The sequence below is a fragment of the Fringilla coelebs genome (assembly GCF_963513975.1).
Source record: "Fringilla coelebs genome assembly, chromosome: 13".
Classification (NCBI taxonomy): Eukaryota; Metazoa; Chordata; class Aves; order Passeriformes; family Fringillidae; genus Fringilla; species Fringilla coelebs.
The window spans coordinates 19,018,590-19,046,138 of NC_140039.1; the positions used below are offsets into that span (position 1 = coordinate 19,018,590).

At 40.5% G+C, this 27,549-nt stretch overlaps 1 protein-coding gene across 1 annotated transcript; it reads left to right on the forward strand.

Moving 5' to 3' along the window:
* PPP4R2 (protein phosphatase 4 regulatory subunit 2) lies at positions 1-27,545 on the forward strand. Its single transcript, XM_084214165.1, has 9 exons — positions 1-160; positions 859-940; positions 17,210-17,380; positions 21,875-21,968; positions 22,802-22,839; positions 23,161-23,235; positions 23,608-23,751; positions 24,031-24,299; positions 25,216-27,545. Exons 1-9 carry the CDS (start codon positions 127-129, stop codon positions 25,527-25,529), a joined length of 1,221 nt encoding a protein of 406 aa, XP_084070291.1. The 5' UTR covers positions 1-126; the 3' UTR covers positions 25,530-27,545.
* Positions 27,546-27,549: the final 4 nt, after the last annotated feature.

Sequence of the window (27,549 nt, forward strand, 5' to 3'; positions counted from 1 at the left end):
GGCACGGCGCGGGCGCCATGTTGGAGCGTCGCTGAGCGCGGGGTCTTGCTGTGAGCGCGGCCCGGTCTGCGCGGGACTGGGGCGGGGGAGCCGCGCGGAGCCGCGGGGGAATCGCCCGGGCGGATCATGGACGTCGAGAGGCTGCAGGAGGCGCTCAAAGGTGGCGGCGAGGCTGGCGGCGGGGGCTGGGGGAGCGGTGTCGCCGCGCGGAGGGGAGGACTGTGGTCCCTCAGACCCTGTGGGGGGAGCGCCCCTCGCTGAGGGCGACGGGTCCCCGCGCTGTGGGGTGGGGGCTGCTCGCTGGGGGGGGGTCCCGCAGAGTGGGGAGAGCCCGGGGGTCGTTGTGGGGAAGTGGAGGGCAGAGCCCCCGTTCTCCCTACCCAACGACCCTCGGGGCTGCGTGAGGGGGATCGGTGACTCTTGGGTCTCCCCGGCTGCCGCCCTGGACTCCCCGGTCTGGCCGCCCCTTCTCTCTCGTTCCTCCCCCTTCCCCCGCATCCCGGCCCCTTCCCTCGCATCCCGGCCCAGCCCGGACCTGTCCCCTTCTCCCTCCCCAGCCCGCTCTGTTCTGGGTTCAGCTTGAGGAAATCAGTCTCTTTCTGTGCCGTAGCTGCTCAGAAGAAGTTGCAAATCAACTTTTGCTACTCTAGTGCGTGCGGTTTCTCCGCAGGAAAAATAATAAGTGTTTCCCAGGGCTGGGAAGCTGGTGGAGTTCATGGGAACAGCCGGAGCATTGTGAGAACACAACAGTGTTTATGTGTGAGCTGTACTGATAGTTCAAGCAAATCGCTAATTGTGAATTTTTGTTCTGTCCCGTCTTCTTTTACCATTCTTTTTGTGTCGTTCTCATGCCAACAGATTTTGAGAAGAGAGGAAAGAAGGAAGTGTGTCCAATACTGGATCAGTTTCTTTGTCATGTTGCTAAGACTGGAGAGACGATGTAAGTGTGACTGTTTTGGTGGTCCTCAGTTGTGACTTAAAACAATTTTACGTCAATGAGATTCTACAAGGATTCTTTTTTTTGCCTGTAGGTTGCTTCAGCGAGCTGAATAAGCTTTCCTTAGTTCCCATTTAATTTTGTGTGGATTAATTTAGTCTGCTGATAGTTTGATCTAACGAGGGGAGACTTCTTGAATAGGCTTTGCTCTGGGGTGTCTGTTGGGTCTTACTGATCCTGCTCAGCACAATAAAAAACCTGTTGCTTTCCATGGATTTTTAAGCGACATTCAGGTTTTGCAAGTGGCAAGTTCAGCTGCTGTTGCAATGCCTGCTATACGCTGTTGTATAACTGTGTTCGCAGTATCTAATTGTGTTATTTACATAAAGATATCAGTCGCTCACATTGTTTCTTTCTGAGCTCTGTAACCATCCTGTGATTGTGTCTGGGCGCTGCTGGTGAAGGGGGTCGATCCGGAGGTGCTTTTGCAGCCGAGGTGTGTGGGAGCCGCTCGGAGCTGCCGATGTTGTTCAGCTCGGTGGAGTTTCCCTCGTGCCGCCCTTCCCGTGCCGCTTTCCCGGCGGCTCTCCCGGTCGGTAGCGGAGGGAGCCGCGCTCCTTCCAGGGATCGCTGCTGGTGACTTCCTTGTGGCTCACTATTTGGCAGGAAGGGGAAAGGCTTCCCCGGCTGCGCTGCCGTTGCCTGGCTCACTTTCTGGCGCCCAGGCTGTCTCCTTGTTTTTGAGGCCTAGTGCCAGACCACGGCTCCAGCAGGGGAGATTTGCTTTTGCGAGTGTTTTGTGATCAACCAATGACCGCAGGGGCTTTGTTTGAGTTTCTAGCGTCCCGCGAACTTGTAAGAGGTTTTGTAGGTTTTGATGGGTTTTTTTTGGTGGTTTTTTTTTTTTTTTTGGTAGCTTGCTTGTGCTGCTTGGATTAATGGTTTAGAAAGAAAAACAAGTTCTGAAATGTACTTTGCTCTTTGAATGAAAGGCTCATGCTCAACAGACATACACATCTGTAATGCTTCATGCTTTGGTGTAGTGCTTATTATACAGAAAAAACACACCACAGTAGGCCCATACTAAAATATGTTTAAAATTTTTTTTCTCATTCTGAGATCTTTCTTCAGGTTGTTTTCATTGTTTCTGCCACTATCACGCATATTCCAAAGTAATTTTTAAAAAGTGATTCTACAGGGGCAAGTTCTTGGGAAAATTATTTCCTCTCCGATTTTTATTTTCATTTAGGAACTCTAGGTTTATTTTAATTATTTTTATTTTGTTTTTACACACTTAAACCTGAACTGGGGTCTGTCATCTGATATACAGATCCTGCCTTCTATGTTTCCAGGGTTTTCTTTTTGGATTTTTTTTTTGAGGTCTGTAGTTCTTTTCAGCCTTCTTAAACATTTCAGTTGCATTAAATAGGTTTTTAAAAGATGTTGGATGTGTACATCAGAAGTGCCTAATATAATCTGGAGATAGGCATGGAAATACTGTTTTATAATACTCAATTTTGCTTCATATTATCTACTAAAGTCTGTATTTGTTCATGAAACATGTTTGTGTGTTCACTGTTGTGTTATGTATGAAAATATCAGGGGAAAAATGAGTAAAAAATTAAAATCTCTTGGTAATCACTCATATGAGGATTGCTAACATGCCTTTTAAGAACTTAATGTACTTTTAAGCTGGTACAGCTTGACAAGTACAAGTATTCTGGAATAGGCAGACCTACCAAGTACATGCAAATTTAAAATGCACTAGATAGTCTTTATTTTCACTTATGTAAAAATAACTTTGTGTAATAGAATCTAAACCAGTGGATACTTTGAAGTGAGAAGATAAATTACTAGTTTGCTGTGACATTTGTTAGGATTTTTACAAAGTTCAGAGTATAGCTTAAAAAAACAAGCAGTGGGGATGGTTTAGTCAGGGGTAATTACACCCATGGTTTGCAGACTTGATTATTGAACAACAATGGATCTTACTCAGTCACAGCCTGTTCCTAATGTAACAAACAAAAAGTACTGAGGCAAATCAGGACGAGTGAAATGTGAAATATTTTTGTGTTCAGTTGTTAGTTCTAGGAGAGTTACATGGTCTTCATGGCGGTTCTGTCAGCTTTTTAACTTCATCATGAATACTGATTATTAGAGGATAAGCTGCAGTCTGCATCCTGGGGTAAATGCTCTCATCCTCCATATGTTTCCAGACGCAGTTGCAGCAGATCTTGGTGACTCAGTAAAATTAGTTTGAAAAGGTAGTAATGAAGTAAATTAAAGTGACGTTTTAGGTTCTGCTCAAAGCTTGGTCGTACGCAGCTCACCCAGCAGATGGAAAGCACAGGCTCAGGTAAGGTCGCTGGGTACTTCCCTGCCCCCACTTGTTCCAAAGTGCTTATTCATCTGAGGGAGCTGGGAACAGGTAGGTGCAGGTTTAGGTGAGGCTCTGATCTTCCTGGGATTACTCTGGCAGCAGCCTTGCCTGGTGCAGCCCGTGGGTCACTGTTCCACTTGGGCTGTTGAGCTGCTTCTGCAACTCCATAGGAACCTGGGGCTGGAACTTCTCACAGTCCTGACTCTTTAGGACAAGGCTCAGTTCATTGATCCACCTGTTCTGTCCTGGTAGCTGGTACTTCCAACTGCACTGCAGCTGGAGAGGTGGTGAAGGGGAGGAACAAAGGAGAGGTGGTAAAGCCACCACTGCAGCTGTGATAAGGCTGTTAGTATCTTTATTGTAATTAGAGGTCTTTTTCACTTACAAGGGAGGTGTGGAACAAAACATTGCTAATTTTGGTTCTATTATCGCTGTAAGCCTAGGTGAGTTATCAGTGCTGTGCAGTAAAGTCCTGATCATACAATGATGTGCATTCACTTCATCTTTTTGAAGTTGAAGTTTTCCTCTTGTGCAAAGTTAACCATTCACTTAATTGCTGCTGAGATTATGGCCTACATTTACAGAAGCCAGTCTAAACTTCCTTTATTTGAGGTGACAGAAGCAAAAGTCTGATTGCTTGGCTACTATGAAATGTTTTTGTTTCTTAACAGTTGCCATGGTAAGACATAGCCTTAGATGAAATTTAATATAAAGTTTGTTGTTCAACCTTTTTAAAGTTGTCTTGAATCTTAGGAATTTTTTTTTTTCTTTTCAGAGCAGTAACATACTCAATTTTACTGAGGAGTATGTTTACAATTTTACTGGCTTTTTACTGAGATACTTATGTGGAATTTCCTTTGTGAGACCAAGTACAGTCAGGGAAGTTTGTTATAACCTCCTTGTCTCCAGTTTGTAACAGATCAGTGTGACTTGCAACACTGAGGAAAGTGAAGAGGGAGGAAATCTCTTAGTCCTAGTACTTAGCTGTATCTGAAAGACCTAGAAACAGGATGAGGTTTTGTGTTCTTTTTTTTTTTTTTTTTTTTGTAAGAAATCCACTTATCTATTTTTTCTGGAGTAGAAAGAGCCTTAAAGGATGGGATAGAAATCAGATCATTGCAGTACTAGAAGTAAAATGCAACAGCAACATTTTTTTCTTGTTTCTGAAGAATTCTTAAAAATAGTTATGAAGATCACTTATCAATTGTGATCATGTGTCCTGTATTTAAAATGTTTTCTCTTACCTCTTAGAAAATTCTCTTGGGTTTAGAGTCACTCTGCCCCTTCAATAGCAAAAATGTTTTAAACGCATTTATTTAGGTACTTCACCAAGAAAATCTAATGTGTTGGACTGGAAAGGAAAACTAGATTTTTCTAAAGTGGAAAACAAAACTTTGAAAACTAAAGCAATCAAAAATTTTATGTTGGTTTTTTATGCATTTCCCTCACTCTTGCCCTGGGGCAGGGAACCCATAAAGTGCAGTTTTAATGGTTTACTATAGTGGAAAGTATAATGCAGAAGCTTACTGCCAGTGAAGGAATCCAGAAAGGAGTGAAGTACCAAAATCTGGAGCAATGCAGTTTGTAGGCAGAAGTGAATAATTGTAAAATCCTTCTAGGCCTAAGTAGAGAGCACTGCCCAGGACGTGATGCAGTTACACTGGTTCTTCCCCTTAGTGCAACTTATACAGCCATTAAAATACATTCTGGTTTTATTTCTTCTGTAGTGAAATTCTTTTGGAAGCTCTGAAGTGTTTATTTGAACCTCATCTGAGCCTGAAGTTGTTTCTTCGCATGTTTTCTGGAGGGCCAGCATAAGTGGGTTTTGCAGAGTTTCTTGAGTCAGGTTTAATTCATGTGAGTATAGGGCAAATCTGGACATGGGTATTGTCATCACAGACTAGTTGGAAGGGACTTGTGGAGGTGATCCAGGCAAACCCTGTGCTCAAGAAGAGCTAATTCCAAGGCTAAATAAAATTAATTAGGGCTTTCTGCAGCATTTCTGAAAATCTCCAGTCGTGGCAATTCCATAGCTTCAGTTTGGCTCCCTGTTTCACTGCTTAACCATGTGCATGGGGAAGCGTGTTTCCCATGGAGCGTCCTGGGCCCAGTGCCTCTCAGGAAGGAACCTGTTTCCATCTCCCTGGATGCGGTTGGCCCTTCCCTGGTGCCAGTCAGCAGCTGGATTCCACCAAGCAGAGCCTGTGTTCCGAGGCAGCCGAGCTGCCTCAGCTTCCCGCGGCAGCCTCGGTCGCAGCACGGCCGGCAGTGCTCGGCTTCCCCCGGGCCAGCACAGGGAGTGGGTGCCCTGCTGTGGGCTCTGAGCACCGGCGTTTCTAACTGGGTGTGGCTGGACTTTGGATCCCGGCAGCACAGGCACTGCAGAGAGCCTGAGCTGCACCGGGGCTGCAGCTTTGCTCAGGTTGAGCTACAGCGTTCTCTGGTCCTCCCTCCTCGGCAGTCGTCAGGTGGATCAGGGATGATTTGCCTTTGGTAAATTACATAACTGTAAATGTAAGTTACATAACTGCAGTTCCACCAGAGATAATGGCAAAAATACTTTTGACCTTTTGATGCTGTTTCATGTACTTTATGTAGCAGTGAACTTTTTTCTTATTACACTCTAAAGCTTTTTGAATCAGTTTAACTTTCCTGTTAGTTTATTACAGCAGTGAAATAGTTTGTTTGCTGTAGGAGAGCTAAATGAAGATACAGTAGCCATGAATTCCTACAAGAACAAGTTTGCATCTCAGTTTAACTGTTTTAACTATGTACTGTGAAGACTTGTATAATATCCTTTCTCTTGTTACAAATGTATAGGTTTTTTTAGCCATATGTTCTCTGGCTTATTTCACATGCTTAAATTAAATCTGTTTTTTTCCCTTAACTATGTTCTCTGCTTTTATTCAGCAAGCAGTTGTCTTGCTCAACATGTGTGTTCTAGCATTTTTTCTGATTTGGAGACAACTTACTTTCTGGAAATCTTAATGCCTATTTGGGGAATGTAATTCCTTATGATTTTTTAAAAGCATGAAATAAAACAATTGTCAAGTTTCTGCTGTAATAAGCACGATCTTATTTTTCTGAAAGCAGTTTCTGTGTGCCTTTGATAATGTAAGCCTCTTCCATTTCCATGTTCTTGGTAAAGCAAGAGATGTAAGTAAACTTCCTTGCATTGTTGTCCACTATTATTCCTCACTAACTCCATTCCATTCAGCATCTGGAATTACCCCCTACTAATTCCCATTCCACTGACACTGTTTTCTGTTTCATAATCCACTGATGTCTCCAAAGGAGAGGAATCTTTGGTCAAAAGGCCTGCTGATGTACCTTTGTTAACACTAATTTAGCTTCCTTGTTCTTTTACCTCTATTATAAGCAAAAATTTCTGTATGTGTGAATTGTGTAGCTGCAGTACTTGAGAGCAGTCAGTGGTGATATCAATGAAATCACTTGCTGCTTTGGGAAACACTGTTGTAGTGTTTTATTTTAAGTGCTGCCACTTCATATCTATTGGGAGTGGGGTTTACAGTATAAAGGTCAGACTTCAACTGCCGTTATAAAATGTGTGTGATGAACTGAGCCTAATAAACATTAGTCTCTCTATGTAACATGTGTAAGGAAAGGCAAAAAGCAAATTCTGATTGCAGCACTGAGGTTTTTGGGGTGATTGGACTGTTTTAATCACAAATGTAGTTCTTTGCACTTTAAGAGTTGCAGTGTGAGCATGGCTTCCTTCCCTGTTGATATACACAGTTCATTCTTGTAAGCACATTTCCTGATAATCTTTTTGGCAGCCAGTCCATGTCACTTTGCACAGAAAACCTCCCCACCATGCATTCTCTGGTAGTTAATGCAGTTGCATGTGTTTCTGATTATCACTTTTATTTGTATTCTGTGCTTATCCTTCTCCTCAAGCTCACTTCTCTGCCTTGTTTGATAGGATTTGTTGTCACTGTCAGGGTTTCTCTTGATTTGTACCTTCACCTTTCAGTGACATTGCTGTAGTGACTGCTTCAGTGTGACCTCTGATATTTTCCAGTGGGCCTCAGATCTCTGTTCTATAGGGGTTGTGCTTGTTAATATTTCAGCTGAAGGTGTTTTCCAGGCATTTGGGTATTGTTCTTTCTATATTACACTTCTCAGTGGCAAGGATATTTTCCCATTTTGACTTTGTAATTGATGAGCCTTGATCCCTCTTCCTGTCTGAAGCTTTTGGCAAGGTTTGTGCCTGATGGCACCTGGGGGGAAGGAACAAGGCAGTAGTGCGCACAGAAGGAGGGGTACAAAGCAGTCTGGTTGACTTGGGGAAAGTGGATTATCAATTTATGGATAAATCAGACCAATGCTGCTTTTCCACAAAGCTGATACATGTCTGGCAGGTCTCAGCTTTAGAAATAAAGCTACTTGAAGACAATGACAAAATTTCCATGATGGCAATACCTGGTGATGCTTGGAAGTGGCAGGGGAGTGTGAAGATGCAGAAACACCTGATGCTTGTGGATTAGGTCAGTGAGGTAGGGTACACCTTGTCATCCCAGGCTGAGCATGTGTCAGCTGAACTGCCTTGTGGAGAAGCCAATTAGGTGGCTTTTGTTTCTGGTTTTGCAAGGAATCAGTAACAAGTGCAATTTCCTTGACCCCAGCAGAACTGCTGTGAGGCCTGTGGGTTTCTGGGACACTGCATAAGGTGCCAAGCACAGGGACTCACTGCAGCAGAGATCTAGGAGTAGCTGCACAGGGTACATTTTCCTCATCTGCTTTCCCAGCTTTATTGCTTGATACAATAAAGATCTGATCGTATTATGTCAGTGTGGCCTGCAGCTCCTCTGAGGTGACCAGCTCCTCTAACAGTGTCAGCCGCACTGGCCAGAGGAGCTGCAGCAGTTCTTGTGTGGATTTGGTTATTCTGGGTAAACTGGTGATACCTGAAGCGACATTGGTGTCCTGTATTGCTTTCTACTCTGATACAAGGAAGTTCATTTTTGAATGAACAATTTTGTAATCTTGTACTTTTTTGTCCTGTGGTCAGTTTTTGACTTTAAAATAAAAGAAAATGAAAGGTACTTGAGTTTGTTTTTAGATAACTGTATTCACGAATGTACTTCGTAGAAAATTTTGGCCTGAAATTTTGTTTCTGTTCTGTGGGACAGCTATATTCTGTTAGAGTCAGCTGAATATTTATCAGCAGAGATTAGAATTAGTCCCTTGATGATTACAGATAGTGCTTTAATGTCTTCTTCAGCTGCTTGTTTCCATAACTAAGTCTTAATCTTTGTTGTTCCTGGCAAGAGTAGTAGTCATTTGCAAGCAGCAGAGGTGAACACTCTCACTACTGAAGTAGATGTAGTTCTAATGCCTGACAGTTTCCCTGGTTCTGGAATGAGCTCATTTTGCTCCCAAGGAGAGCAAAGACTGGATTTAGATTGACAACAATCAGCTAGTGAAAATGGAAAAACACCTCCTGTGCTTGTGGGAAATACCAGTTTTTCCTCCTTTGAACTCTTCAATATATTTTTAATTAAAATGAAAGGTAACATGAGGTAAAACCCTGCTGAAGATAAAATGTGAGTGTTTAATTTTACATGAGTTATCAGGTGAAAGGGAACAGGACGCTCCCCCAGGACGAATGCTTTGCCAGTGTTTTCCCAGCAGGAGCACACTGTGCAGCAAGGCAGTGTTCCAGGAAATTCACCCTACCTGGAGCATCTCAACTTTTAAATTGATTGCTCATTTAGAAACACTCATAAAGGATCTAGCACTTGCTTAAGGCTTTGATTTGATGTTAGGTTGAGGTGTTTGTGTGCTTGCCAGAATCCAGTCTCCATTGGTGTACAGGGGATTTTACAGTGTCAATCTGTTGTCATTGTTTGGAATTTCCATTGTTAATCTGCACTGTGTGAATGGTGAAAATAGCAGCAGTGTGCAAAATCATGACAGTAAAATGAATTGCATCAAAATACTGTTAAAATAAGGCACAACAAATAGAAAGATAGGTTTAAAATACAAAGAATATTTGACGCAAGAGTGGAATTAGGTGAAGTATGGTCTTTTACCTGATAAATGAGTGCTGCTGCTTAAAGAAATGGCTTAGTTCCCTACTAATCACATCACACACCTTACTCAGCCTTATCTGCAGCATTAATTTTGTGGTTAGATCAGTGATCTGCCTCACCTCCCTGTGTGTGGGATCACAGGAACGTGTGGGAGCAGCAGAGCAGGCTTGCCCCTTTTAGTGTAGACAAAGGACAAGGTTGAGTGTCTGGTGGGCCAGCACCCTCCTGCTCCCCACTGGGATGGGATCCCTGTGGGAACCTCAGCATGGTTCATGTCCCTGTTACTGGGAGTTCAGTGCTGCAGCTTTTTATCCCAGAAATGTTCAGTGGTATTTTCTGAAAAAAATTGAAAGCACATCTGTTTAAGAAGTAATCTGTTTATATATTAAATAATGAAATAGTAATTCCTGTATGAAAGCTAACATGTGAAATGGCAACAGGTTTGGGTTTTTTCATTTGCTGGTCTGAAAATACTGGGAATTGTGTTTTACAGGCAGTTCTTAAAATTTTTAGCTTGTGCACCCTTTCTGTACAATTGTGTATGTCCAGGTATCCTTGTTTACAGCCACTGAATAGATCTCAAATTTGGGTGTGCTGGATAAGGTTAGGATTGATTCAAAACAATGGAAAGGTGGAGGGAGTAGGAGTAGAACAGAGACACCCAAGGGAAGAGCTGAGTATGGCCTCGGTCTCCTTCCCCACAGGCCTGCACTCCCTGGGTTCCCTGGGCAGCTGCAGCTCTCTGGGTGCTGCTCCGAGGGCTGAGGCCCTGCCAGGGAGGAGGACAGGAGTGCCCCGGGCAGGCTCCCGGCGCTGCCTCCCCGCTGCTGCTCTTTGCACAGCCTGGGGGAAGGGAGCCGCACTGGGGCTCCTCATGCCTGCCTTGGGCTCTGTGCTCCCTGGTGGCAGGCACGGGCCGTGCATCCAGGCTGTGGAGGAGCATGCTGGAAAGTTTGCTGCCTTGCCAGGGGCTTGAATTGGGTATGTGATTGCTGAGTGCACTTCATTTTCTCTGCCTTTTCACTTTGCAGATAATTCTGGAGATCCCATTGATTGACCAGAATAGCAAAGGAATTTACTTGTTTTGGATGAAACTTTAATTTTGCTTTTGACAGCCTGGGGAAATTACTGTCTTAGAGTATATCTTCATCTCCTATGAGCTCTAGAACAAGACACAAAAGAAAAGAAACAGTTACTAAAGTTGGCAAGTTACTTCACTTCAAAACATCTGTTTCCTACTAGCAGGTTTCTGTGGGATTGTCATGTAAGTCAGCAAAAACTGGGGGGGTAAAGGTAATACCAGTGACTGACATCTCTTGTTCCATGTTATGTGACTCCCTCAGAACACATAAGGAAAGAACCAGAGGACAGTCTCTGAGGGCATTGCCTTAAAATCAGCTTAGCTGGACATAAGATGTTTTCATCCTAATTTGGTGGAGGTATTTTTGTTTTGTGGTAGTTTTTTGTTTGTTTGTTTTTAAATTTCTGCTTGTCAGAGAGCCAATAGTGAGAGAAGTGTGGAGAGGGAAGTATTTCCTTTTATTAAGTTCTGATATTTCTTTTATGGCCTGTTCAATGAACAGAATCAATAGTAGATCCACTTTGGTTTCATTTTATGTTCTGTGTGGTATTCAGCATCTCTCCAAAACAGATGGCATCCTCTTAAAATTTAAATCAAGTAATTTTGTAATGAACTTAAACACTCTGAAATCTGAAGACAGACATCCCACCAGGACTCCTGGGACTCTTCATGTTTTAAGTACATAGCTGGGTCTCTGGAAGCTTAACATCTCTTCAATATGATGTTTTTCTTAATTAAACCTCTAATCTGTAAGGCAATTCCAGAAAGATTTATGGAACAATTGCAGTACTTTCATTTCAGGAGTTAGCCTTGTTTCAGTCACTCTGAATTCTTCCTTCAGTTCTTCAGTGAATTTTAGGTTTTGTCCTGCTTTACTTCAATAGGTCTTACTGGAGTTTGAACCTTAAAATCTGTAGAGTTTGTCTAAAGTGGATGAGCCATATGCATTCCCCCAGGGCTATGTCTGATGTTTTATGTCAGTTTTTAAAAAGGAGATGAGTAAATCAGTGGAGCTGCCTTCTGCACTCCTGGAGACTTGGCAGCCCCGCCTCCGCCTCGAGTCCAAGTCGTGTTCTTGTATAGGGATGCCCTGTTACAGCAAAGCCTTGCAGTGCTAAATATGTGAGAGGGAACCATGTAATTTGTTCAACATGGATAGTTTTCCCTTAAAAATAGCAGGGATTTTTATCTTTGTCAGGTCCTGCCCAAACAACTTTGTTAAATATTTTAGGCATTTTACTCTTCTTGTTGACACCTTATCTCCCAAAGTGACTATAACAAGTGGAAAAAGAATCAGGTATGAAAACTTGTCCAATGGTCAGAAGAAAATACCAGTTAATTCTCTGACAAACAACAGTGCAGATATTGAGCTGTTCTCCTCCTCCCCAAGAACTGTTGTGGCAGGAGAGAAGAACTGCTTTTTGGTAAGAGAGAGAAACTGCTTTCAGTTTCTCCAGGACAAGCATTTTGCATAAGCAGGAGATAAGGGAATGAGGGAATGTCTTTTACACTCTAGGAATGATATGATTAGATTATTTCCATGTAAAATGCAATTTTGTTTGGATATGCATGTTCAGAAGGGTGAATCCTGTGCAAATCATGTTAGCAGAGACACAGTCATTCCTTGCAAGTAACTTTCTGCTACTAATTCTTTGAAATCAAAGCATTGCATCAGATTTTGCCCTTCTTTCTGTCTGAGGTGGCCTGTTCCCTGCTGAGGATGCTGTTCATCAAGTAGAATTGGTGCATTTCTAAACTTGGTTGATGTTGCTTGGCAAATTCTGTTGATCTGTAGTAATGGATTAGTTCCAAGAGCAAATCATGTAATTCAAGTACAGGTGTGAAATAGATTGATTGCTTTTATTAGAGAACAGAGCTATTTAGGATTGTGTTCTTCCATGACTCTGCTCTGACAATATTAGATTGTGTCTAAATTAATCTCTCTTTTTTTGTTGTTGTTTTTTAGTATTCTTCCCTGTGCAGTGGAGATATTTTTGCTGCTTCATCAACTCTCTGTGACTCACTGTGTTACTGTTTCACTGTTCTGACTGTGGAGTTCCCCACCCCTCCTTTGTGGCTTTCCTCTTAGAATTTAAGTTTCTTGTCTTCATCTACTAATTTTGATCCCATTCTGAGGTTTTGTTAGTTATGCGTGGGATTTTTTGGAAAAAAAAAAATTATTAGTGTTTTTTTTTTTTTGTTTTTTTTTTTTTTTTTTTTTTTTTTGCTTAGCCTGTCATTTAGTTTAATCCCTACTGGCTCATTTCATGTCTCATGTCTTGCCTCACCCTTTCCTAGCGTTTTGTCACCTTGTCTCTCTAATTATATGTAAATCTTCTCAAAACTTACTGATGTTCTTTGTAGGATTGGCTGTTTGGTCAGGTGCTGTCTGCTTTCCTGATTGACTTTGAAAACACAGCTGAGTGTCTTCAAACACTGAAGTCTTTTCCGTCCATTTTTCTCTTATGTCTCTAATGTTCAATGAAGTTGCAAGATCAGGGACTGCACTGGGGTGCAATATTAGGGTGTTAAACATCTTCTCATACCTTGAGGCACATTATTAACATGTATAAAATGTTTAAGTAAGGTAGAAAGACTGAATTTGTTGGACTTTGTGTGAGCTTCCATGCTCTCATTTGTTGCTTGACTTTTAAAGGTGCTTTTTTAAAAGTTAAATTTTTTAAGTTAAACTACCAACATTTGTGTCTGCCCTGGGAAAATTTGAAATGTGTGGTGTCTGTATGGATACAAACTCTAGTTCTGAGTGCTGTGTTCCTCTTCAGCCATTCCTTTGCCTTTCACTTTTTTTTCCTTTTAGGGGCTTTTTTCTTGAAATCAGTTTCTTCCTCTTGGTTTTTTGCATGCCAGGGCAAATAATTTAGGTTGATAAAGGGGAGGATGGTGCAGGAGCTGGTGGGAGGAAAGCAGAGGAGTTTTATGATAAGCTGGCATTTTTCCTAAATTATTTTGAGCATATGTGGAACTCCAGGCTCATTAGCCCAGGAGAGCTCTTTGTACAGGTACATTTACACAGGGTGACCCAGATACTGTAGTGAAAGGTGCCTTCAAGTACAGAAAATGTATATAACTACAAAGCCATCATTCTCTAAAATGAAAGTACACTGAACCAAAACATTTTGGGATCAGCTAATTTTTTGAAGTATTGTTTTTGAAGATGTTGTTTCAGATCATGCGGTGCTCTCAGTAACTTTTTTCTTTGAGTGGCTCTAAAAGCTCTCAAAGTTGCTGATACAAATTCCCAAGCTGGTGTGGTGGACAGGAAGAGCATGGTTTGGAAGAAAAGGCTGATTATGTGCAATGCTGAGTGGGAAGAGCAAGTATTTATAAACAAGCCTGCTCTGAAAAAAAGTATAAACAATATTTTCTTCATGGAATTTCTTAAATTTGTTTTTTCTTTACAGAATTTATCTTGTTTATCAGTTATTTTCCAGTGTATAAAACTTAATGAGCTCGTACATAAAACAGAGTAGAAAAAATTTTGCTTCTGTTTGGCTCTTGATCCAGCTATAGAAAGTATTGACGAAACTTTTCTCTTGGTTTTGGGTTCTCACATTGTGTAACAAAGCAGAGAAAATAGAGGTCTTTCTCAGGAAGCTTATGATACATGTGGAATATTTTTCTTTTCCTAGAAAACAGATATTTGGCACTTGTTTGTCTCTTCTGTTGTCTGTATTTCTAAGCAACCAGTCTTTCCATGAATGGGAAAAATTTTTTTCTAGAGTTGTAGATAAAGATTGCTTTGATAGCTAGCAGGATATGTGACTTCTAATCTTAATTTTGTACTGCCAAGCAGCTCGACCCATTTTTATGGTTTTCTTCTTATGGAAGGAACTGGTATTCTCTGTGTAAAGTTCAGCTGATGCCAACTTGTACGTGTCATTTTCATAGACTGGTAAAACAGGAAAGGTGACTTGGCTCTTGTGACACTCACTTTTGATCACTTCCACTAAGTAAATGGGAACTGAGAAAATCTTACTGTCCCTGCAGAAATAATTTTGGTTCTTTTGGTCAGAAATGAGTTCATTATTTTAACAACACTGATGTCAGGAGATGCACAGAACAGCTGTGTTTATTGTTTGAATTGCTGCTCTGTCTGAGATTGCACTGAGTGTAACAGTGGCCTTTGAGCAGTTCAGCTTTCCTGCTGCTGCTACTGCAGCCCGAGCAGCAGGGAATCCAGCAGTGCTGGGAAAAACTGCTGGAGAAACACAGTGAATGTCTGAGCAGCAAGGCTGTGCTGAGCCCCTTCTGCTGTGCTTACACAGCTTCCAGCAACAGTTTGTTGGGTTGATTTGAGATGGTGTCGCTCTCTAGGCTAGCTGTGGTCACCCTGTGAATGCAGGGTGAGTTTATCCTCAAACCCTGCTGCCTCTGTGTGTAACCTGCCTTCCGTGTTACCTGGCCAACAGCCATTTAGCAAGTGGTTTGGAATGCAGGTTGAGAGATGCTTTCTATGTCAGTAGTTCAGTGTGTTGCAGATGTTAAGTTCTTAGCCTTTTTATAATGGGAGAAATGCTAATTCAGATTTGTAGTTTAAAATCCAAGTGATGGTTTTATCAACTTCTCGATATAGGCACAATGTTACAATCTTTGTTTTCTGTAGTTTCAGCATTGTCAAGGTGGGTGCCACTTTCAGGTAGGAGATTGCAATTTTAAACCTCATGTTGTTGATTTATTTCAAACACTGATGTGTTAATAGTTGTGAAAAGATAAGTGTAACTATTTAGCAAGAAATAAGTAACAATGAAAACAAAGAACAAATCAAGTTTGACAGTGTGGAAATATATCCAAATGGGGTTGTCAAAGAATGCTTAGAATTATAGTGGAATCCCCTTTCATGAGGCAAGTAAAGCTCTTGGATGCTCTGTGGGGAGTAATCCCACACTGTCATGAGGTTGTTTACTGTGGTTGTGGTTTGTTTATGTATTAAATCTGTGATTTGTTACTAACACTTTGGTTTCATGGTGGTAACACTGCAGAATTGTACAGCTTTTTAATTTAACATTTGCAGGCAGTAGTAATGCCTGATAGTGTACTTTGGAACATTATGGTATTCTGCTTTGGATGTAGAATGCTGATTGGAGACAATCCAACTAGACTCAGTGGTGCTCTTTAATCCATACCATTCCCTTTTGGGACCTTCATGTTTATTTATTTATTAATTTTTATTATTATTCACTAAGTCCTGTGATCCCTCTTGGTGTGAGGTGCCTGAAGGTCTCTTGCGAAGGAAACAGAAGTTTGCTTTCCTCTTTGGAATACCCCTATTCTTGCAAAATTTATCATTCCTGGTGAAAGACAGGGACTTTGTGTTTGGATCTCTGTAGATAAACCTGAGCTGTGTTTCTCCCCTTTTCATTTCATAATTATTTCTTTGAGAAAAAGGTGAAAATTAAGGCAAAGATGACGTGGCCCTGCTTTTCTGGTGCAAACAGGCTGATAGAGCTTCCTTGGCCCATGGTTTGGGATTTGGTGGTGTTGGTGCTGGAGAAACAAACATCACCACGTGTGGTTCACAGCACACATAGCTGTGTCAGCCCCACAGAAGGGCAGCTGCTGTTTGGGGTCAGAAATAGGCAGGGCTGTCAAAGGCAGCCTGTAGAGATAGAGCTTTTGGCTAAATAGTTTTCTGAATATTGCTTTGAGCAGGAGCTGAAGGGCTGTCCAGGGGCTCACATTTGACACTTGTTTGGTTTGAGCCTGCTCCTACCAGAGCATGTGTGTTACAGATAAGTGTCAAAGATAATTTTCTCTCTTTCATTATTGTTGGTTTGTTATTCCCTGTTTCTCCTTTTTCTCTGTGCTGGAGCTGTGCAAGCTCCTGCATCAGGAATAGAAACAAATCGATCCTGAACTAAATCAGTTGCTGCTTTCACGTGGCTCCCTGTGCTGCTCAAGCATGCACATCCCTGGGAGGCCCTGAATGTCTCCTGTGGCTGCCATGGGTGGGGAGGGGCTGCCTCAGCACTTGTCTGTTGTACCCCATGAGAGGGACCTGTTTGCTTGAAAATGGCAAAATCTAGAATTTTATAAATGATGAAACTTGATGCTGTAAGGCAGGAGTTAATGTGGAACCATCCTAATAGCTTACTGCTGTGGGAATGTTTATTGGGAGTCAAAGTTGTTTTGCTCAGTTATTTGTCAGCAAGTGCCGACTGTGGTACAGCAATACTTGCCTTTTTGAGAAAAAGAGGTACCATGAAATGTTTTTAAGGTGTGTGGAGTTACAAAAGCCCTTCGGTAAGGTTTTGTGAGGGGAGCAGATGATGCTGTGTATAGTTGCTCTATGGATTCCAAACTTGAAAAACTTAGTGGTTTGGTGTGGTGGGGTTTTTTGGTGTGGGCTTTTGTGGTTTTTTGCTGGTTGGGTTTGTTTGTTTGTTTCCCCTTTGACCTCTTATGAGCTCAGTGAAAACTCTAAGCTCCCTTGACATTGTATAGACACCTGTATATTTCAGGTTTAGGCTTGCCTTGTCAGTGGATATTGGTTCTTTAATGAAATGGCTTCCCCTGCTGTTAGTGGCAGTTGGTTTGTGTCCCATTGTTCCAGTGTAATTGTTGAAATAGTTACCGTGCTTTAAATTCAGAAAGGGAAACAGCACTGCATTACTTGCCTCGTTTATCTCAGGACTGGCATACCAGGGGGAAGATTGTTATGCAAACATAAACTTACACTGTTGTTCTTTAGGTTTAGGACTAACTTGCCTATGTCTCGATGCTTGTGTTTTATGCAGGGTTCAGTGGTCTCAGTTTAAAGGCTATTTTATTTTCAAACTGGAGAAAGTCATGGATGATTTCAGAACCTCAGCTCCTGAACCAAGAGGGCCCCCCAATCCAAATGTGGAATATATTCCCTTTGAAGAGATGAAAGAAAGAATCCTGAAAATTGTTACTGGATTTAATGGGTATGTATCCTTTGTTTTCTAAAGCCAGGGTAACAAACATATTTCCCATGTTTTTAACATACTAGTTTGTACTGTCTCTGTGACTGTTCATTTTGCTTCCTTGAATAGATGAGCAGAAGCAAATATACACTTTGGAAATACATTACAGTAGTTTCTGAACTTTATTATTGTGTCACTGAATGAAAAGTGTGACATGTGACATGCTGTGCTGTCATTCACTTTGTTTTTTCAATATATGGTTAGTTTTTAAACACTGCAGTTCAAAGAAGTATCATATTACTGTGTGCATTTAAGAGATTAAATAGGCAGTAAAGTCAGATTTCTTTTAGTGCATTTTGAAATACCAAATGGACAGAGGTCTTCTGGTGTTCAGTTCCTGATTGTTTTGTGGCAGTTCACTGGCTTTTGAAGAAATTGTGCTGTGAGAAACAGGGTGTGACCAGGAGGCCAAGGTGTACCTGGGTTGGAATTACTAAATTATGCCAGATTCAAATTTATAGCTGAAGTGATACTGATGAAGGACATGGGGTGTTTGATCTGTTGATAACAGTGTCCTAAATGGAAATGTATCTGTGCCCTTTGCTGGTTTGCTAATTTTGGAAGTTTTTGTTTCCTTTCAAATAAAGCTCCTGAAGTTTTTGTCTTATTTGGTGTGTCCTTTTTACTAGCTTACCTAGTATTTCTGTTGTTAAACTGGATTACTTATTTGCCATAAGCTGAGTCATCCTGCTTGTGGTGCTCAGTGCTTGTTAAGAGACCTTCAGCATTTTTCCCAGCTTCTTAGTAAATGGGCATGTTCTAAATCTTGCCTTCCTGATACTCTGAAATTTCAGGTTCAGAGGTACTACTGACTTGTCCTTAGTATTGTATTTGATGCTGTATTTATCATTTATACTGTCATTGTTTCATGCTACTTCATTTATTTGCAGTTTAGGAGCCTTAAGTTGGATCTCCTCTTTCCCCCACAATTGCTCTCATGTAGGAGACTTCTAAGAATGGGAAATTCAGCTTGTTCTCATCTCCCCAATATTTATACCTGGCTGCTTCACTGCAGGAATTTAAAAACAAACCTATCCTTTATGCTCAAGTCTGCCTCTCTCCCGCCTCCCCCAGCTTTTTGTTCATGCTTCATTGCCCACAAAATGGGTAATGTTCTCCCAGGGACAGCTAATGAATGGGCTGCTGTTATCTGCTGTTGTTCCCAAGTGCACTGAACAAACCTCTGGATGACGAGTCTGGAGCTTAGGCTGTGCCTGTGCTATTTTCATCCTTTGCTGTAACACTTCAGGGTGCTCAGCTTCCTCATACTTTCCAGTGAGACTCCCAGGCTTTGAGGGAGCAAACTGCATCCATTAGTTACCTTAAAGGAAATAATGCCTGGGGATGTTTCAGGATCTGGGATTGCACAGTGGTTCATTTAGTAAATCCTGTAACCCCGGCAGGGAGGATGTGATTGTAAAAGCTGAATCATGGGGAGATCTGTCCAAAAAGCAGCAGCAGGTTTTGGGTTGTGTGATTTGTATATCCAGGCTGCTTTAGAGCTGTGGGTGTCATTTCAGGGTACCAGGGCAGACAAGGAATCTACTTGATATGACTTTATTATTGGGACATTTTTATTTGTGTTTGTTTAAGAGAGAGGGAAAGACTTCATCAAAGTAGCAAATTTATAAAAACTTAATTTGAGTTGAAGAAGTAAGACATTAAGAGTGACCCCTGTTGTGGGGTATTTCTAGCTGAAGTGCCTTTTAAAAAAAGCACAAACTGCCTGTTTTGACCTGTTTATATCTATTTGACATGGTGCGTCTGCACAGGTCTGCCGAGCCAGATTCTCCTTATAATTCTCTTAAAATTGCTTTGGAGTAGGAACTTCTGTCATTTTCTAAATCCTTTTATCCTTTGTTAGTGAAACAAAGAAGTTCCAAGTTCTAAGTTGTTGGGATCTCTCATGGCAGAGAAGTTTTCACAGCATGAATAAAATAGATCATAATCCAATTTTCATTTACAGGGGTTTTTTTTCTACAATTTAATGTAGCTGTTATAAGTAATGTTCCCAGATCCCTCTTCAATTCTGTCCAGATGAATTTTTGGTTTGTTATTCACTCTGGACTGTAGAGCTGGAAGTGCAGTTTTGAGTGTGTTGGTATAGAATTTTAAGTGGTTACCTTAAGTGGGCAGATCAGGACTATTCATGCAGCTCATGTACTGAGCTAATTAAATTTCTGAGTATTTACAATCAGTTCTTGTACTGCGCACAAACTTTACGTTGGTGTTCCTTCATAGATTTACACCAATTTAAATTGCTTGTGTTTTAAAATTACCTTGTTGAACTATTTTAAAACAATATTTTTTTCACCAGAAAGAGTTTCTGAGGTGAAGTTAACTTTGGCTTTTGTCAACTAAAAGCATTTGTAAATGTCGAAGGAGTTCTGTGCAGAGGGGTGATTGTGTGACCCCGGGTGCCATCTGCTGCTCAATGCACGAAGTTCACTTTGCTGGGAAGAATTTGGAGGGAATTGAGTTAGCTTTTGCCTTTTTCTTTTTAACTTGTTATAACTGAGAGAAAAAAAAACAACAAAAAACACAGCTTTACAGTTTTTCCTTCTGGAATTAGTTGCAGACTGCACATTTCTTGAATTTTCTGTTGTACTTGGGGAATTACCACTGCATTGATATTCCAAAACACTTCATGGCACAGCATTCCAGGGCACCAATTAAAACTACAGCTAAACCCAAATTAGTCAGGTACTGATTCCCCAGGATGTCTTACAGATCTGGCTGATGGAGAATAATTTAAAAATCTGTATGTTTTTGTTTCTGTTGAATAAATGGATTTTTGAATGGACTGTCTATTCTATTAAAAAAATAGGAAAATCTCTTCCATTTTGAATTTCCAACCCAAAACCAAAATGACCATCACAAGAAATAGTAAGATTAATTTAATATTTTATCTGTATGGAAAGATTAACTGATTGAGGAAATTCTTTTTGACTTAAAAGAAGGCACTGTGCAGAATCTGAATAGTGTGAGTATGGACTTGATCTTTAAGGTCTCTTCTAAGGTAGATGATTTTTTGAAGAATTTGGGTGTCAAAAGATTGCTGCTTGACCAATGAAGAGCAAGGGAAGGGAAATTAAGAATTCCAGAACTATTGTCAAGCTTAAGAGCCTTCATGTAATAAACTGAATTAGAAGGAACACTTGTTCCTGTGGTTTTTCTGGTTTGTTGAGGATTAGGACTTCCTCAGTAACAATGTACAGGCAGTTCTGAAAAACATAATTAAATTGTTGATACTTAGTCACTCTCTGAGTACTACTGGCTTTTAGTTAAAGTGAAGTGTCATGTGGGATGATGAATTGGAGCTGTGCTGACCTCTCTGCACTGAGCTGGTGGAGATCTGGGCATCTCTAATGTGGCTTTTTAGCTAATGAGCAGCTGGAGATCCATGCTGTGTTAGCTCATGACACAGGCTGGAGATACTATGTACTGACTTCCTCAGAAAATAATAAATGTGGAATTTGGACAAAAATTTACTGTATGGGGATGTACACACACATATACATGTCAGTCTGGATTGATGCTGCTCTGGATTTGGGGTCAATTGTATTCCCAACCATGAAATGGTTCATAAATATTGTATTGTACCAAATATTCTTCTTAGATAACTTTTAAATGTTTATGGCTTCAGCTTCCAATAGTTGACTATAAAAATGCATGGTGCTTCATAATTTTACTGAAATATTTTTGACAGAAATTTTTTAAATGTGACACTGAACTTGGATTGAAAGTGTGTGACACCTCAGGTAACTGGGAATCGTTTGTAAAGTGTTGCTTGTCTGAAAGGTCAGTTTCTCATTTCACCAGGGATGAAACTGAGTGCAGAATTGTCAAAACCAAAAATGTGTTTATGGGGTTCCTATGAGCTTACACATCACTTATTATTATTATTACTTATTTTTCCTGATCTGTTCCTTGATAGATGAGTACATTGTCCAGTTGTAGCAAAATAGATTATTTGTAACAGCTGAAGTATAATGGTTCTACTAATTCCAACATTTACTGCTTTTTTTGTAACTGTGTTTTGTAAAACCTGAAATAAACTACAAGTTGAGACTTTTTTAGCTCTAGTGTGTATGACTCAAATTTGTTTTGAATCCCTTACAATTTCTGTTCTGGGTATTGGAATAGTACAGTCAGAAAGTTTGCTGTTGATGATCTGATTTCGTTTTCATTGTTTAAATGAATCCTGTGAGATGTGGGATGGTGTGTTTAGGATTCTACTTGGGTTTTGTGGTGGTGAGCACAGGAAACAGCTTTGTATGAGATAGGAGAAAATAAAGCCTTGAGGTGCCACCCAGTATTGCTCATGGTAACAAATTTTGATCCTGGTTTTGTTCCACCTTCTCAGTAAGGGGGAGAAAGTGATAATGTTGTTACTTCCTAACAGTTGTACTTACTAAAATAAAATTAAATTGTTACAAATCTATTTCATTGCAGCATCCCCTTCACTATCCAGCGACTCTGTGAGTTGCTGACAGATCCTAGGAGGAATTACACAGGAACAGACAAATTTCTAAGAGGTGTGGAAAAGGTATGTATTTCTCTGAGAGAGAACGCAGCTCCACAGTCACAGCCACTGCTTAATAACTTCCCAATTGCTCCCAAAGGTCTGCTGCTTTCCTTGGGGCTCAGAGCCAGAGTACACCTAATGGATGCTCTTAAGTGTCTGAGCTTGGTTCATAGCTTTCAGCAGCAAAAAGCAGTTTTTAAATAACTGCAGACAAAAATTAATCTCAGGGCTGCAACTGCTGTGTTTCCCAATCACTGTGCAGTACTCCACCTGTACTGCAGGTTGTGGAGGGTGGCAGTTTTTGTATGGAGTCCTAGTTAGAAATGATCAGATTAAATACCCTCAATCTTTTGATCAGGAATTTCCTCCCTCGTTTGTTTCAGAGTAGATCCAGAGGTGAAGAAGATGGGAGGCCCCTTCCCTCCAATGTCTTTTGTTTCAGTATTTAAATCCTGTGGTCTAGCAGAGTGTGCCTTCAGAAGAGCACACAGGTGTCTTAACTGGCATTTTATAGCTTGAATCAGAACATGGGATCCTTCAGAAGCCAGGAAGAGACTTTGAGAATGTGGTTCCACAGTAGGATGCTTCAGCATTTCTGAGTACTTTGTTCTCCAGAGATCCCTCAGTTAGAAATTACAGACACTCAGGCCTGAGGATTAAAGTGCTGGACAGTAACAAACTTAATAAAATCCTGAATTTTAGTGTAATTATGGCTTGAGCTCATAAAAGGGAGCAGAGGTATTTTAACAGATAGGACCAAAATCCTGTAACTTTTTAAAAAGTTCTGGGATGTTGTCAAGAGCTGAAGCTTCTATTTCTGAACTCCTGATGTGTTTGTTGTTTGTATATTACAGAATGTCATGGTTGTCAGCTGTGTATATCCATCCTCAGAGTGAGTATAATCCTTTTTTTCCATGAAACTTCAAGCTTGTGTCGGTAACAGGGAGGATGCGTGTGTGTATCTGATGTCTCTCTTGCTGTCAGTAGTTGTATCTAAAAGCCAGGCATGCAGAGTTCAGCTTTTGTTACCAACAGTTCAGTCAGCAGCAGGGATGGTGCCTGCAAGTGTAATAATTTGGAAATAAATAAAGAGCCCTTGGGGACTGACAGTGGGGACTTTGTAAGATTCAGATTGGGAAATTCTGTGCAAACAAGCTTAAAGTGATTTAAAGTTTCTTTATTCATAATACTTTGTTGTTGTTTTATTTGTTAGGAAAAACAATTCCAGTAGTTTAAATCGGATGAATGGTGTTATGTTCCCCGGGAATTCACCAGGGTACTCTGACAGGTGAGTTTAGCTCCAGGGGTTTGTTTGTACTGGATCAAAGCAGTGGAGTTCTGGGAATAAGCACCTTTAAAAATGAGGTGTGATGTGAGATGCTGGGAATGGGGGTAGAGGAAGCATGAGCATGTGTGCTGTATACTCTGTATTTTGATCTCTCTAACCTCATTGTTAGAAATTTTTTTTTGTTGAAGTTTTTTTATCAAATCTGCACGTTGCAGGCGAGGAATGTTTTATTCAATATAAAGCAGCAAGGTCCTTCATCTCTTTGTTTAGTTCTGTTGATCTTTTAAAGGAAGGCTATAACTACTTTCTGCCAAGTAGGAACAAATGACTTAGCTGAAAGGCTGGATTCACTTTTCATTGTTATTTTTAAAGATCGAATGTAAATGGCCCTGGGACCCCCAGACCTGTGAGTCGGACGAAGGTTTCCTTGTCAGCTCCCATGACAACCAACGGTTTGCCAGACAGCACAGAGCATAAAGAGCCCAGCTTGCAGCAAACAGAGGAGAAGAAACACAGGTTTGTCAGGAGGAGTGTGTTTGAAGCTCAGGTTTTTTATTTATGTTTTAAAAATAGTTTAAAAAAGACTGACCCTCTAAGGGATGCATAATAGAGTCTTAAATCAGGAGTGATGACTTTGAGGTTTTGTTTTGTAGTAAGTGGAGCAAATTCTATTGTTACCACTTAACATGTTTTAATCAAAGGAGTTGATTAATTTAGCTACTTTTTTCTTAAAGTGTGACAAGATACAGAATGTTTGTCTTCAATAAAAGCTACATTTGGTTTTGTTGCTTTTAGTGAATCACCAGCGTCTGAATCAGAAGGTGCTCAAAGCAGCCCAGTGAAAAATAAGCACTCTGAGGATGATCCTGCAGAAGCAGAAGGACATGAGGTAAAAAGACTTAAATTTGACAAGGAAGGGGAAGCCAGAGATGCACCAAACCAAACTGCCTCCAGTGAAGTCTCTTCAGGCATGGGGGAAGAGACAGAAGCATCCTCTACATCTCAGGATAAAGAAAAAGATGCTTCCTGTGCCAGACAGCACTGTACAGAGGAAGAGGAGGAAGGTATTTCAGATTTCACTGTCTTTTACTTCCAAGGAGTTGGGATTTTCTTTGCTGTGAAGGTCTCCATTTGTGCTTAAAGAAGAGCTCCCTGTTCCTACTTCAATTTCACATAATCTAGCAATTCTGTTATTTCTTTTTCCTTGGTCCTATGCTCAATTTGAAACTTACACAGGGGTACTTAAAATCTTATGAGGCCATGAACTCGGTTAGGGTGCACCAAGAATTCAAGAATCCTTGTGTTAGGCTATTATTGGGTGTTCTCATCCTTTCTCCAGAACGGGGATGGGTCACAAATCTGTTTGACTGTCTTTATTAATTATGGAATTTATTTAAATACAGATACAAATTTATGTCCTTCCACTGAGGAGACCGAGCAACAATATCTTCATATCCTATTAGAACAGTAAAAATTATCTCACTGTAAGGCAGGATCAGTACCTAAGTTTAAAAAAAAAGTAAAATAACTGCAGTTAAGAGACTAATCTATTTTCTACATATTCTTCAAAGTTTCCTTTGAATTATTTTTTGTGGCTCATGTATTTGTACAATGTTGTTGGCTGCACACCTGAAACAGACATGGTTTCATAATTTCCAAAGAACTGCTTCTGAAAGCAAGTGGAGAGTGTTGGGGAGCCAGAAAAAGTTACTACTTAAACTTTGTCTTTATCCAGTGATAATTAAGTGAAGCTACCTGTTAAATAAAATAACTTTTTTTTTATTGTATGTCGGGATAGCTTGGATATCGTGACAAAGATGGCTCTGACGCTTTACCTCTTCTAATAAAATTGGGATTTGTCTGTTTTTCCTGTCCTTGACTGTGCTGTGGAAGTTCTGCTCAGCATAACGTGGAGTGGAAAGTAGCATGATCAAGATATGTTGGAAAATCCTTTTGTAACACTGTGCTTTTTGTTCCTAGAGTCCTTCATGTCTCCCAGAAACGTTGGTCCGGACAGAAAAGATCACGACAAAGACAGTGACTCCTCGAGTGTGGCTGAAGAGAGCTCTGAGGAGAGCAATCCCATGGAGGAGTCTGAGCAGCCACGGGCAGAGAAGGATTTACACTCAGCTGACAGTGACATCAGTGCATCTGCCACCAGTGGAGCTGACTGCAGTGACACAGAAGAGCTGGGGTCCTATGCTAGTGAAACTCCAGAAAACTCCTCAGAGACCCCGATGGAAAACAGTGATGAAGCCACAGAAGCTGCAGATGAACCTATGGAGCAAGACTAATTTAAATAAACCTTAGAGGCAGTATTTTCCATAAGGCTCCGGTTTTACACTGTATAAATAATTTTATGTAATAAAGTGGACCTTTAGTTTTACAAAAAGAAGCAGGTTGTAAAATAAACTTCTCCATGGATTGAACCTTGAAAGAGTTGTACATGATAAGAACTGTGAATACCAGCTCCTTCAGGTCCTGCTTACCGCTGAACTTTCGTTTGGTCAAATCAGTGGTTTGTGTATAGTTTTTTTTATTTAGAATAAAAGTTTTTAAACTGGAAGGTAATTATAATTTTGACAACTTTTTTGGAGATCACCACACCTAGTTGTATGTAAGCAAGAAAGCTTTTTGTCTTGTCTTTTCTGACAGCTCTAGCAGTTACTCCATATTTTGGTTACAGTTTCAACATTTGACATGTGAAATTCGGGGTTTCAGGCTGGTTTCCGGATTTTTATTTAAATGCACACCAAGAAACCTTCTGTTGTGTGTTTCAAATGTGTTCCATTTCACACACACATCTCCACACAGCATGCACACCTCCGTGTACCCTCGCTGTTCCAAGGGGGAAAGGGTATATTTTTCTGTTTCTATAAAAGATAAATACAGCAAATACTTTTTCTATAGGAAAAGACTGAGTTCACCTCTCAAGGCACTTTGCTTTGCCTCTGGAAAAACAAAACACATGAAATCTGGCCCATATGAAACCCTGAAAATACTAACATTGTTGAAAACACCAGAGTAAACACATTCCAAGAGAACTGTTCCAATGACAACATTTTTGTATACTTCTGAGGTGCCTGAGTGAAAGGAGAGTTCATTTATTTATGAGAAAATGTGCTTTATGTTGAGAACGTTGTAATCAAAACATTAGTTTAAACTTTTGTAGAAGAAATGTTTGAAAATAAAATACCTTGGAAGAAATGAGCAGGTATTTGCCTTTTTGAGTGCTTCTTGGAGCTTGTGAATATTGTAGAGAAGTCTCAGAGTTCCTCCAAGGTTTGCAGGTGGCATCGGGCTGATCACACCACTGGATGGGAAGGATGGAGATGTGACCCTGGTCATGTTCCTGAGCTACAAGGGTTAGGGGTGCAGAGGAATCACCACGATTTGTATAACATTTTGGAAGTGAACTAAATATTTTTGAACATGCTACTTTGACAGCCAGTGTTACATTTTTTTCAAACCAGCTCAAAGCACAAACTACTGCTTTAAACTCAATATTTTCCAGTTCCCATATTTAAAGACATGCAAGCTGCAACCTCCCAGTCACAATTACTGGCTGCCAAATTTATACCTGTTTCTTCAACTGTACCTTTTTGATATTTAGAATTTTTAAATTTCTGTAAAGTAGATTTTTTGTAGATTGTAATGAGTGCTCACTGCCATTGTGAAACGGTATATAATTGTATAATTTCTGTGTGTAAACTGAATGCTTGGGCTTTCAATACAGTATTCATATAAAGCAATAAATATTAATGTTATGAAATATCTGAGTACATTTTTATCACACTTGTCCCTCTTTGGTTTTAAGTTCATGTACCTAAAGTACAAAAATGACCTCTAAAATGCATGCTGATAGTTTCTTGTACTACATGGTCTGCTTTGTATTGTTTGGGGGAAATTTAGGTTTTGGTTAATACCAGAATTAATTTGGCTCAGTTGGACTATTTATAAAGTAATTTCTTGCTGATGTTACCTATCAAGTTGTGAGCAGACAGGATTCAGGGAGACGCTTGCAAAAAAAATAAAAATCTTCTTGATCGAGATCCCCTTGCAGAAGGAAAATTGTACTTTGACTCATTTTCATTGTGCTGAAGGGTTGGATGTGTGTTATCAAATTAAAGGACTGAACCAATATACTGAAATTAGGAAAGTTTAAGAATATAGTGACATCTTACACTTCATTTTTTTTTTAATATTTTGCCAATGAGAAAATTTTAAAATTTCTAAGTTTAGAGATTTCTGAAATTTTCTTTAGATTGTTTATTTGTGACGATATTGTCAATAAACTTGTTCTTTAAGCACCTG